This window comes from Lepidochelys olivacea (genome assembly GCF_965140295.1).
Source record: "Lepidochelys olivacea isolate rLepOli2 genome assembly, chromosome: 23".
In the NCBI taxonomy this organism is placed as follows: Eukaryota; Metazoa; Chordata; order Testudines; family Cheloniidae; genus Lepidochelys; species Lepidochelys olivacea.
In genome coordinates this window covers 14,164,508-14,177,688 of record NC_140433.1, presented here as the reverse complement: position 1 = coordinate 14,177,688, position 13,181 = coordinate 14,164,508, and the positions used below count along the sequence as shown (strand labels likewise).

Here is a 13,181-nt window from a genome sequence, read left to right as displayed (position 1 = left end):
GCTGCCCGGCCTAGGTGCTGGGGGCACGGAGACAAGGTGGCGGGCTCAACCCTCCCCGCGAGCCGCCCCTGGCTCCTTGTCGCTTCCAGCCCCGGCCGGCGGGCACCGGAGAATCTCCGATTTCCGGTGCGAAAGAGCCAGGAGCCTGCGGGGCAGTGGCCAGCACCCGCAAATACGGGCCCAGGGCCCCCCGAAGCCCGAGAGAGCAAAGGAATCGTCGACCCCCACCCCAAATCAGACTCTGGACATGGGGCCGTGTTAGAAAATCGTCGGCGGCCTGGGTTTATTTATAAGCGTCTCAAAGCGAATATTTATTTCCATGTCTCAGTACAAAACCGGGGAGGGAGGTACGGGTGGAGTTGGGGTCAGAGCCAGTCCCCCCCACAATGTAATACAGCTGTCACACACACCCAGAAGGCTGCTGGTCCCCTCTCATGCACCCCAATAGCCACAGCTCCCCCAGCCCCCTTCTTCAACCCAGCCCTCCCTTTTCTATCTGTAACCTCCCTGCTCTTTCCCTCCATACAACCCAGCCCCCCGAAGCTGCGCTATATAGCAGCACCCCCCAAAAACTCCCCATCCTGTTTTCAGCCATGCCCTCTCCTCCCCCCATATCACCCCACACCTTCCCCCTTTGAACCTACCACCTTCCCATCCCTAGAGGGGACAGGTCCCATGCCCCATTCCCACTCCCCTGAGCCAGCCAGTGCCCCACCCTGGGGCTGATGGGAGCTGGTGCCCCCCAAAGGGGACAGGCCCCATGCCCCATTCCCCACCCCCTCCCCAAGCCAGCCAGCACCCTGCGCTGGGGCTGGAGGGGAGCTGCCCCCTAGGGGGGAAATGAAGGGGGATCCTTCATCTGCATCCCCAAAGTCAGAGACCTGTGGGGGTTGTTGGCGGCGGGCTCGGTAGGGAGCATGGAAAGGCAAATGAGAACCCCCTGAACCCCGGCTTGTACGGGCCAGGAAAGGGTTATAATTTTCTCTTTAAAAAAACAAAATAGGATTTGTATAAAATAAAAGCATTTTAAAAAAATTCCCCTCCTACCATGTTGCCCCAAAATCTGCTTGAGTCCCCCACAAGACATAGATCCCCCCAAAAAAACTCATCACCCCTATTTAGGGGACATATACCCAATGGGGCTATGGAAAGGACAGGGCTCAGCAGTGACTCCCCCGCTCATATGTTTTTCTGGTGCCACTTTTGGGGGGGCCATGGAAGCTTAGAGCCCATGAGTCACTCCTCCAAATGTCACCCCAAAATGGCAGGGAATTTGGGAGAGATAAATGTGGGTGTTCGGACGTTATTCGGCACCCCCCCCCAAAAGAGAGAACCCCGTTATCAGTTGATCCCCCAGGCTTGCAGGATTTGGCTTACAGCTGTTTCATTCCCCCTGTACCCCATTTTCTGAAGGAGCACCCCTTTTAATTCCCCCAGTAGAGCACATTTTGGGGTGCATTTGGGGGAGTGCCTCAGTGCCCCATTTTCTGAAGGGACACCCCATAGCTAGACACCCCAGGAGTACAAGTTTTGGGGTATACCTGTTTTATCCAGGGAACCCCTCATACATAGCTCCATGAAGCTCATGTTGGGAGTACACACTCAGAAGGGGGGGAAATGTATTGGAAGAAGCTGGAACTAGGGACACCCCCATCCCAAAATTGGGGGTAAAGCCCCCTTGGGAATGAGCTGACACCCACTGGTTTGGGGGGGCCGTGTGGGGGCTGATCAGCCCCCTCCCCCAATGGCCACACCCCAATTTTGTCCCTCTTAGGTTTCAGGGCGCATGGCTCTGTTCACAGTGCAGGCTCAAATGAACCCCGATATTAACACAGCTGTGGGAAATAGCTCCTTTTGGGGGTTCCCCATCACAAGCACCCCCACATACACAGTCTGTTAGGGAGAGGCCATGGGGCCCTCCTGACCCCTAATTAGGCTGCAGGGGGGGGTTCCCTGATGCTCCACAATCAAGGTTGGGGGGGAAGGGAAGGGTAGTTTAGGGGAGGCGTGCGCATAGGGGAGAGGGGTGTGTGGGGGGGTCATCCATTGAGAACAATGGAGAGGGGCAGAAGTGTGAGAGGAAGGGGCGGAGCCTGTAGGAAAGGGGCATGTCTTGCAGGAAATGGGTGGAGGCTATGGCTAGAGGGCGGGGACTGCATATAGGGGGTGGGGCCTATGAAAAAGGGGTGTGGTCTGGCGAGGGCAGGGCTTCCCTGGGGGGAACAAAGTGGGGGGAGCTTGGGAACAGATAAGGGGCAGGGCCTACACAACAGGGCAGAGAGGGAGGGTAAAAGGGGCAGAGTCTGAAACTCTGAGACCCAGTCCCTCCTGCTAAAAGGGGTGGAGCCTCCATGATGGGGAGGAGCTTGAGGAGGGGGTGGAGCTTTTGGAACTCAGGTGCTGCCCACTGACAGCTGGGGTAAGGCCTATACAATAGGGCGGAGCTTGAGCTGAGGGGGAGGGGCTTACGAGCCTGGGGCGCCACCCATGGAGCGAAAGCAGGGGGGCCCACATCCTGGGATGCAGCTGGAGAGAAAGGGGGGAGCTTGCAGAGCCTATAAAAGAGGGGGGCAGAGCCTGGAGACAGCCAGAGGGCGGAGCCCGATGGGAGAAGAGGTGTGGCTCCTCTGGCTCCTCCCACCCCGGAGGGGCGGGGCCAGGATCAGGAATCCTCCTCCATGCTGAAGCTGCTGCGGCGGCTGGAGCCTTTGGAGGCGCCGGGGGAGAGGGATGACAGCAGGGGGTCGGAGGCCCCCAGGGGCGACAGGGGCCCCCCGTCCTCCATGAGAATGTCCTCCAGGCCCCCGTCAGCCCCCAGGCCCAGGGGGAAGCCCAGCCCGGCCTCCCCCAGCTCTTCCGAGGAGAAGGCCAGGTCCAGGAGGCAGGCGGCAGAGGCGGGATCCGGGGCACAGGAGGGGCCCCCCAGGAACGGAGGGGGGCCAGGGCCCTTTGGCTTGGCGCCCTCCCCAGTGCCCCCCAGGGGCAGCAGCCCTGCCGGCGAGGTGAGGGGCAAGCCGTGCAGCTGGGCTTGCATCTCCAGTTCCTGCAGGGGGAGAAAAGGGGTGGTTGGCAGCGTGCCCCCAGCTGAGCCCCCCACTGATCCGCCCCACTCCCCAGCCCCACGGTGCCCCCCCTGGCACCGGGCTCTGACTGCCAGGGGAGAGCGCCCCCAGCCCAGCCCCCTGCCCCACGGTGTCCCCCCCTAGCGCCCGGCTCTGACTGCCAGGGGAGAGCGCCCCCAGCCCAGCCCCACAGCACCCCCTGGCTGACCTGCACCCGGAGCTGCAGGCTGCGGTTCGCTTGCTCCAGTTTGCGCTGTCTCAGCTCCATCTCCTTGGCACGCTGCTGTTCCTTCTGCAGCTTGCGGATGTAATCCACGGAGGCCTTCAGGATCGTGCCTTTGTTCCAGCGCATCTCCCTGGGGACAGGAAAGGAGCAGAGGGGGCTGGGAGCCAGGACGCCTGGGTTCTCTCCCTGGCTCTGGAAAGGGGGGGGGTCTGGTGTTGAGAGAAGGGGGGACAGCGGCACCCCCCACCCCCGTCCCACACACACTTACGGGTCATTGGATTTGGGAATGAGGGTTCCCAGCTCCTTGATTCGGTCGTTGATGTTGAATCGTCTGCGTCTTTCAACTGCAGAGGGAGAATTTGCAGCTCAGACGCCCTGGGCCCAGCCAGCCCGGGGTGCCCTCCCACCCGCCGTCCAGCCCCCAATTCCTGCCACTCACCCCTCCACGATTAACATCCAGGCCTCCCTGAACCTCTTCACCTGCGTCATGTGGCTGGGAGTTCCCCTGGCCAACGCCAGCACGATTTCTCATTCAAGTGTGACCCCGCTCCCCGCATGGGGGCAATGAGGGGTTGGCATCCTGGGACTCCCCCCCCACAAATATCCGTGCCACCCCCCAAACTGAAGCCCTTCAAGAAGGATCTATCCCCTGGGGGGGGAGGGACGACACTCACTCAGGTTGTGATTGTCTTTTTTCTGCCTCTCCTTCATCAGTGCTTTGGCTTCGTTCTCTGTAACCGGGGAAGAAGGGAGTGTGTCAGCGGGACAGACAGACGGGTGTCTGGAAAGACACAGCACTCACCTCCAGGGAAGGGGGGGCAAGCGCCCCCTGCCATGTCCCCCTCCCCCTCTGCCAATCCCCACAGCACGGCGCCTCCTAGCATCCGGTACCTGACAACTCGGTCTTGATGTTGGGCAGGTCGGCGGGGCAGGAGTTGCTGACCGGGACAGTTGAATCCGGGAGCCCCGGGCTGCTATAAATCTCCAGCAGGTTCCCGCCCACCGGCAGCTGAGCGGGAGACAAGGAGTTAAAATTCATTGTGGGACAGTGACACCTCCAGGCCTACGGGGGCGCTGTCCAGCCCGGCCGCTACCTTGCAGGATGCCTTAAAGGGGTGGCATCTTACAGGGGCAATGGCCCATCTTGGCAGGGAGGTTCCCGCCCTCCCAGGCGCCCTTAAAGGGGTGGAGCCTCAGTTGGCCCCCACACCCCAGTCGGCCTTAAAGGAGCGGAGCCTCAGCCAGGCTTAAAGGGGCGGCACACCGGTTGCCCTTAAAGGGGCGGAGTCCACACCAGCCACCACCTCCAAGTCACCCTTAAAGGGATGTCAGTCCCCTTCCTACCTCCCCAGCTGCGGGGACCTCCTTGCAAGCCCCCCCCAGACCCTGCCCCCCATTACCGTGCTGGGCAGCTGCAGCCCCCCGTCCACAGACATGTAGTTCAACATCTCGTCATTGTAGCTGGACTCCAGGCTGATGATCTCATCGATGACATCATCAATCTGGGGAGGGGGGGCCATTAGACGGGTTTCCCGGGGTGGAGGGAAAGAGTGGGTGTCCCTGCCCCACCCCCCACAGTGTGCAGGGAGCGGGGTAGGTTGGGAGGGCGGGAGAGGGGCAGACAGGGAGGACGGCTGGGATGGGGGCAGCAGGAGCACAGAGGAGTGGGCTGGGGGGCTAGGATGGGGGGAAGGGAAGAGGCTGCAGGCATGGGGGAAGGAAAGGGGGCTAGGCTGGGGGTCATGGGGGAGCAGAGGGGCTGGATGGGGGCAGAGATTCATGGCGGGGGCACAGAGGGCGAAAGAGAAGGGGGCTGGAGGGAATGGGGGCTGGAGGGGGCACAGGGGTTGGATGGGGGCAAGGATTCAGGGCGGGGGACGGATGGGGACACGGGGAGCAGAGGGGCTGGAGGGGGGGCAGGGTTCGGGGCGGGGGCACAGCGGGGGGGGACCCCACTCACCTCCTTCTCCGAGTTGGAGCCGATGTGCAGCATGGCCATGGGGCTGTTGGGGGCGCTGCCGGGGCCCGAGGCGGCCTGCTGCCGGGGGGGCAGGCTGTGGGGCTCGGGGGCCGAGGCAGCCTGGGGGGAGCGGGCAGGGGCCCCGGGGCTGGAGCCCGCCAGGGCCTGGGCGGCCAGCTTGCTGCCCATGGCGGTGGAAAGATACTGCTTGACCTGCTGGCGCTGGGCCTCCTGGATGTGGTACCGGGTCGGGTTCTCCAGGTGGGTCTGGACCTGGCGGGGCAGAACAGGGGCAGCTAGGGGTGAGCCCCTCCCCGCGCCCCCCCAGCCAGCCAGCCCCTGAATGCCTAGAGGGGACAGGCCCCTGCCCCATTCCCCGCCCCCCTGAGCCAGCCAGTCCTGCCCTGGGGCCGGGTGGGAGCCGGCACCCCCCAGAAGGGACAGGCCCCTGCCCCATTCCCCGCCCTCCTGAGCCAGCCAGTCCTGCCCTGGGGCCGGGTGGGAGCCGGCGCCCCCCCAGAGGGGACAGGCCCTTGCCCCATTCCCCGCCCCCCTGAGCCAGCCAGTCCCCGCCCTGGGGCCGGGTGGGAGCCGGCGCCCCCCAGAGGGGACAGGCCCTTGCCCCATTCCCCGCCCTCCTGAGCCAGCCAGTCCCCACCCTGGGGCCGGGTGGGAGCCGGCACCCCCCAGAGGGGACAGGCCCCGCCATGAATCTGTGCCCCCGCCATGAATCCCTGCCCCCATCCAGCCCCTCTGCTCCCCCATGACCCCCAGCCTAGCCCCCTTTCCTTCCCCCATGCCTGCAGCCTCTTCCCTTCCTGCCCTGGAGCCGGGTGGGAGCCGGCGCCCCCTAGAGGGGACAGGCCCCTGCCCCATTCCCCGCCCCCCTGAGCCAGCCAGTCCCGCCCTGGGGCTGGCACCCCCCACCCCCCGTGGGGCAGGGCCCCGGGCTCTCACCTTGAGCACCTCGACCGGGACCTGGGCGGCGGGGCGGGGCAGGGGGCTGCTGACGGAGATGGCCGGGGTGGGGGGCGCGGGGTTGGGGGGCAGGAACTGGGCCGCCTGCTGCTGCTCCCGCCGCTCCTGCTCCTGGGTCTGCGCCCGCATCAGCTGCTGCCGGAGCAGCACCCGCGAGGACGCCATGCTGGGGCCGGGGGGGTCCCCCGGGGCCGGGGGGGCCAGCGGCTGCAGGGGGGCGGCCGGGGGGCTGGGTGAGACAGACATGGTTAGAGACGGGGGGCGGGCACAGAATCCTCCCCCCCGTGGAGCCCCCCCAAATCCTCCCCCTCCCCCCCATACAGCCCCCTCCTCCCCCCCCCCACACCTGTGACTCGGCAAATTCCAGAACAGGACAAACAGGATTCGGGGGGGGGCACTTTCTCCCCTCCCCCCTCCCTGCAGTGCTCCTCACTCCCGACCCGCAGCCCCCTGCCAGCCCAGGCCGGCTCCCTCCACTCCCCCGCCCCACGGGGTGCAATGGTGCCAGCCAGCCCCCAGGGGGAGCACACGCATTTCCTTTAGGTGGGTGCCACCAAAATGGCCGTCCTTGCACGGGGCTATGGAGGGGCCAAGCTAGGGAGGCCAATTCCCCCCCCCCCCCCCCCGCCACTGTCCACAGGCAAATATCAAAGACAGCTAAAGGCTGCCATCTTGGATTCAGTCCATGGGGGCGTTGGGGCCAATTTGGGGATGGGGACTTGTATAATTGGGGGTGGGGGCTTTGCTCTCCTACCCTCCCTTCTCTGCCCCCTGACAGTCTGGGGTGGGAGGCTGTCCCAGGGAACGGGCCCCGCCCCCCACAGCCATGGGCTGACATTGGGGTCATTGCATCTCCTTGGGGTTGGCAGGATGGGGCGGGGGGGCAAAGCAGGGAGAGGGTGACAGGAGAGGGGTCCAACTAAAAGCTGCCCCAAAGATCCAAGATGGCTGCCCCAAAGATGGCCACCTTACCTCCCGGAGATGGGCTGGCTTTTGAGCTCGTAGAAGTTGTCCCCGGCCAAGGAGAAGACGTTCTCTAAGTCAATGTCGGCGACGATGCCCGACTCAGGGAGCAAGGACTCGAGGCTGGAGTGGGGGGTTGGGGGGTGGGACAGGGCGAGTGTGAATCCTCACGCATGGCCCTCGTGCAAATTTCCCACGGTGCGTCCCCACCTCGTGCCTCCCCGGAAGGCACAGGAGTTGCCCATGGGCGTTGGCCATGGGCGTCATTGTCATGAGGGGCTCACAAGCGCCCCCTACTGGCTGGTCCCTGCCACCAGATGCTTCCCCACCCCCTGCCCATCCTGGTGCCAGGCCCTCGGGCAATGAGGGGTGGGGGGCAGGGGTGACCCCCCCCCAGACACACTGAAGCAGGGGGACACTTCCTGTGGTTTGAGATTGACGCAGAGAAGGAGACCCAAGGTGGTGGGGTTGTGGGGACCCTGAAACGGCTGCTGGGGGGGCTTCCCAACACATGCATAACCCCCATCTGCCACTCATGCACCACAATCCTCCAACACACCCCACCCACACCACACCCAACCCCCACTACAACACACCACCCCAATACACAGCGCCACACACAACTCCCCCCCACAACACACAACCCCACAACCTCTGATAAAACCCCCCACGCCATCCCAACACACAACCTCATGACCCCAGACACAGCCCTGCACAACACTCCACAACACACAACCCCCGCCACACACACACACGACACACAACCCTCCCACACCACCCCAACACACAACCTCCCCCACACACACCCCTCTTGGCCCCAGAGACTCTCACCTTCCGCACTCCAACCAGCAGCCCTGACAACACTGCAGAGACGCACAACTCCCGACAAACAACAACCGCCCTTCGCCAGACCCACTACCCGTCCCGCCCGCACTGACCCACACCCCCAAGACATTTCATCAACCCCCCCTCTCCCCCACAATACCCACAAAACACCCCCTCCCCGGTTTCTTTTCTCTTGGGATCTCACCCCTGTAACCTGCAGGCTTCACCCTGTGTGGAGCAGGCAGGGATCTGTTACGGGATCCCTTGTGCAGCCCCAGCCCAGGATCCCAGGAGATCTCTGGCCAGGGCAGCCCTTGCCAAAAAGGAGAGGGGGCTGGGATCTAGTGGGTCCTTGGGGCAAACTTTTACCAGGATCTAGTCTGTCCCGGGGATCTGTTAGCAGGAGCTAATTGATCCCTAAGAGAATGTCTTAGCCAGAGCTGAGATCTAGTTGATCCGCCGGGGGAACCAACTCTTTTTGTGGGATCTGGGATCCAGTTGATCCCTGGGACAAATCTCTAAACAGGAACAGGGACCGAGTCTGCGCACGCCTGGGAGAAATCCAGCTTCCGGATCCACCACCCCTGGCTGCAAACGGGCCTTCCTCCCCGGCACCAACCTGCGCCAGATCTTTCAGGGGCAATCGTGGGGGGCCGTGTGTGGGTGGGGGGGTGTCAATCTCCCCCCTCCCCACTTTGGGAGCAACCGATTCACTTCCCCAGAGCGAATCAACCCGGTGTGAACGCTCCTTCCCTCCCGGCTAGGACCCGGAGAGCGCCAGGCAAAAAAGGCCAGAAGAGAAATTGGCAGATTTCACTAGTGGCCAGAGATTGGGGGCGGGGGCATCCCTTTGCCCTGCTCTGATCTGTCCGTCCCCAAGGATCAGACCCCGCCGGGGCGGAGGGGGGATTGTGGCTCCTGGCCTGCGGCCCAAGGGGGGCAGATACTGGGGTGATCTAGGGAGGGGGGAGCCGCCCGTGGCTTTCCCACCACTCCTCAGGCTTGTTGCTTTTAATAGTAGGCGGAAAAAAATAAACAACGTGACGGGGGCCAGCAGGGGGCAGCACTGGGAGACAAGCACCTCCCGCCCCCCCAGGGACTGCCCCTGCCTTGCAGGACTCCCCCCGCCCCAGTAAACGGGGTCATTCAAGTAATTTAATGACCAGCCTGCCCCAAACCAAGACGGATGGGAGTCAGGACTCCTGGGTTCTCTCCCCAGCTCTGAGAAGGGAGTGGGGTCTAGCGGTTAGAGCAAGGGGGGCTGGGAGCCAGGACTCCTGGGTTCTCTCCCTGGCTCTGGGAGGGCAGTGGGGTCTAGTGCTTAGAGCACAGGGGCTGGGAGCCAGGACTCCTGGGTTCTCTCCCTGGCTCTGGGAGGGCAGTGGGGTCTAGTGCTTAGAGCACAGGGGCTGGGAGCCAGGACTCCTGGGTTCTATCCAGGGGTGCTGGAACAATTTTTATGCGGGGGGGGGGGGAATTGAGGGGGGATGCCTTGACCCCAGATACTTACACAGCTCTTTGGAGGGGGTCTCTGCAGACACCCTGCCCCTCCCTACCCCCATCTCAAGCCCCAAAACACCCCAGCTGGAGACAGGGTTCAAACGGTCAAGGGAGTTTAGGCCTTTCCAGGCTTTTGGGGATTAAAATACACCCTCCCCCCAAATACACACAGAGTTGGAAATTGCAATGATGAGAGTTATAGTCTTGTCTCCCCCCCTTACCCCCCCCCCAGCAGTCAGGCCAGACACCCGCTTCTGCTTTCAATATGACATGGGGCAGGGGGCTGCGGGTTGGGAGTGAGGGGCACCAGCAGAGCGGGGGGGGGTACGGGGGGGGGGGCTGGGACTCCCAGTGGCGGAAGGAAATTGAATGGCTGGGAAAGACGCGGACTCAGCAGCTGGAGGGGAAGTCACAGGGTGGGGGTCAGCTCAGCTCCAGACTGCCTTGGGTGTGGAGGGGTCTGGGGGTGGGGGGGGCCCTCTCACCTGCGTGGCCCCAGTTCTCCTGGAAAGGTGAAGTTCCCTCCCTCCCCCTCACTGGAGCTTTGTCTGAAATCTAACCCCGCCCCCCACCCCGCAAGAGCCTTCTCCACTGCCCCCCCTCCCCCCAGCAGAGCGCCTGGGTCCCTCCCCGGCTCTCGAAGGGGAGTGGGGGCTAGTGAGTAGAGCAGAGGGGCTGGGAGCCAGGACTCCTGGGTTCCCTCCCCGGCTCTGGAAGGGGAGTGGGGGCTAGTGAGTAGAGCAGAGGGGCTGGGAGCCAGGACTCCTGGGTTCCAGGCCTTCCCCCAACTCGCTTTGTGACCGCCAGTGACTAGCCCTCTTGTGGCCCCCGCCCCACTCCAGGGATCATTAACCAGACCCTGGAGCCCGGGGGTCTGGGTAGGGAGGGGCCAGAAATGGCCACAGAGCAGGGCTGGGGGAGGGGGGCTCTGCTACCCCAACCCGGTCTAGGCACCGAGCCGTGGGAGAGAACCCAGGAGTCCTGGCTCCCAGCCCCCCTGCTCTAACTGCTAGGCCCCACTCCCCTCCCCCAGCCGGGAACTCCCGATGCAGACAGCGACCCAGGCCCCCCCCGGGACAGATGCTCCCAGCACTGAGACCCCGGCACCTCCCCGGGCACCGGCCTGAGGGCTCCGGACCCCCCCCCCGCCCCAGCTCTGCGGTGCCCCTCACTCCCGACCCGCAGCCCCCCCAGAAGGGGTACATAGAGATTGAACCCATCCCCTGAATGCTGGAGAGGGGAAGCTAAGGAGATGGGGGGGGGTTCTGTCCCCTAGAAATTGGGGGTGGGGGGTGAGCATGGGCCGTTTGGGGCAGGAGCTGGGGGGTGAATGGCTGGCGAAAGTGGGGAGCAGATACTGGGGGGGGCAAAGAAGAAGGATGGGGGGTGTCAAGGTGGGGGGAGGCCGAGACGGGAGGGGACACCGGGGGAAAGGGGGGTCCGTGGAGGGAGGGGGATTCCAGCAGACAGCGGGTCCCCGGGGGGGGGCGGGGGTCTCTGCCCCCCTCACCTCAGCACCTGGACGGCCTCGGCCGTGCGGGGTCCCTCCAGCAGGACGTAGACAGTCGGGGGAGGCCGCTGGGGGTCGGGATCCCGGGCCCCCTGCCCCGCCCCATGCGACATCCTCTCCCCACCCCCCCGCAGGGCTCCTGGTCCGGGGGGGCGAGCGGGGGTCCCGGCCGGACGGGGGGGGCGCGAGGCCGAGGGCGGCTGCGGGACCCCCTGAGCCCCGATCGCGGCCGATAAACACCCGGCCGGGGCGTTATTGCCTCATCCCTGGGCTGGGGGGGGATCGCCAAGGGAAATGACGTCACGCAGGGAAACACCCCCCCAGCCCGGCCGGGGGGGTGCAAGGGGGGCATTTGACACACGAACAGCTGGTGCTTCTCACTCCCGACCCGCAGCCCCTGCCCCCCACAGCCCTGAGCCCCCCACAGCTCTGCTGGTGCCCCTCACTCCGGACCCACAGCCCCCTGCCCCCCCCAGCCCTGAGCCCCCCCCCAGCTCTGCCGGTGCCCCTCACTCCGGACCCGCAGCCCCCTGCCCCCCCCAGCTCTGGGCCCCCCCCACAGCTCTGCCGGTGCCCCTCACTCCGGACCCACAGCCCCCTGCCCCCCCCAGCTCTGGGCCCCCCCCACAGCTCTGCCGGTGCCCCTCACTCCGGACCCGCAGCCCCCTGCCCCCCCCAGCTCTGGGCCCCCCCCACAGCTCTGCCGGTGCCCCTCACTCCGGACCCGCAGCCCCCTGCCCCCCCCAGCTCTGGGCCCCCCCCACAGCTCTGCCGGTGCCCCTCACTCCGGACCCGCAGCCCCCTGCCCCCCCCAGCTCTGGGCCCCCCCCACAGCTCTGCCGGTGCCCCTCACTCCGGACCCACAGCCCCCTGCCCCCCCAGCTCTGGGCCCCCCCCCACAGCTCTGCTGGTGCCCCTCACTCCGGACCCGCAGCCCCCAGCCCCCCCCAGCTCTGGGCCCCCCCCCAGCTCTGCCGGTGCCCCTCACTCCGGACCCACAGCCCCCTGCCCCCCACAGCCCTGAGCCCCCCACAGCTCTGCTGGTGCCCCTCACTCCGGACCCACAGCCCCCTGCCCCCCCCAGCCCTGAGCCCCCCCCAGCTCTGCCGGTGCCCCTCACTCCGGACCCGCAGCCCCCTGCCCCCCCAGCTCTGGGCCCCCCCCACAGCTCTGCTGGTGCCCCTCACTCCGGACCCACAGCCCCCTGCCCCCCCAGCTCTGGGCCCCCCCCCCACAGCTCTGCCGGTGCCCCTCACTCCGGACCCGCAGCCCCCTGCCCCCCCCCAGCTCTGGGCCCCCCCCACAGCTCTGCCGGTGCCCCTCACTCCGGACCCACAGCCCCCTGCCCCCCCCAGCTCTGGGCCCCCCCCCACAGCTCTGCCGGTGCCCCTCACTCCGGACCCACAGCCCCCTGCCCCCCCCAGCTCTGCCGGTGCCCCTCACTCCGGACCCACAGCCCCCTGCCCCCCCCAGCTCTGCCGGTGCCCCTCACTCCGGACCCACAGCCCCCTGCCCCCCCCAGCTCTGGGCCCCCCCCCCACAGCTCTGCCGGTGCCCCTCACTCCGGACCCGCAGCCCCCTGCCCCCCCCAGCTCTGCCGGTGCCCCTCACTCCGGACCCACAGCCCCCTGCCCCCCCCAGCTCTGGGCCCCCCCCCCCCAGCTCTGCCGGTGCCCCTCACTCCGGACCCGCAGGGGCCCCCTAGATCCGTATGGGGTACAGTTGTAGCTGCAGTTCTAGGCTTGGCCAGCAGGGGGCTGCTCTTACCAGACCTGGACTGGCCTCGGCCCCGCTGGGTTCTGCCTGGGGTTACATGGGGGGACAGGCACAAAGCCACACGTGGATTTTCGGGGGTCCCCCCCGTAAGCCCCTTGGGCTGAGCCCCCTTCTCTGTTGGCACATGTGTGTTTGTGAGTCTGCGGGTGTGTCCAGCGGCGTGGGGGCTTGCGTCCACCCGTGTGTCTCTGTCAGTAGTGGTTTGTGGGTTTGTGTGTGAGACTTGTTGCCGTGCGAGTGTGTGCACCTGTCAGTCATTGTTGTGCATGCAAGATTGTGTGTGGGTGTGGGTGTGGGTGTGATTGTGCATCTCTACATATCAGTTGCCATGGTGTGATTGTGTAGCTCTTTGTGGGTATCAGTTGTCACAATGTGTGTCCG

General features: G+C 65.6%; 1 protein-coding gene across 1 annotated transcript; it reads right to left on the bottom strand.

The window, feature by feature from the left end:
- Positions 1 to 253: 253 nt before the first annotated feature.
- Positions 254 to 11,329, bottom strand: TFE3 (transcription factor binding to IGHM enhancer 3). Its single transcript, XM_084612635.1, has 10 exons — positions 11,025 to 11,329; positions 7,199 to 7,312; positions 6,206 to 6,455; positions 5,249 to 5,521; positions 4,689 to 4,790; positions 4,180 to 4,297; positions 3,963 to 4,019; positions 3,557 to 3,632; positions 3,271 to 3,418; positions 254 to 3,043 (listed from the first exon to the last, which is right to left on the bottom strand). The coding sequence occupies exons 1-10, from the start codon at positions 11,135 to 11,137 to the stop codon at positions 2,663 to 2,665; spliced, it is 1,632 nt and encodes a 543-aa protein (XP_084468761.1). The 5' UTR covers positions 11,138 to 11,329; the 3' UTR covers positions 254 to 2,662.
- Between the last annotated feature and the right edge of the window lie 1,852 nt (positions 11,330 to 13,181).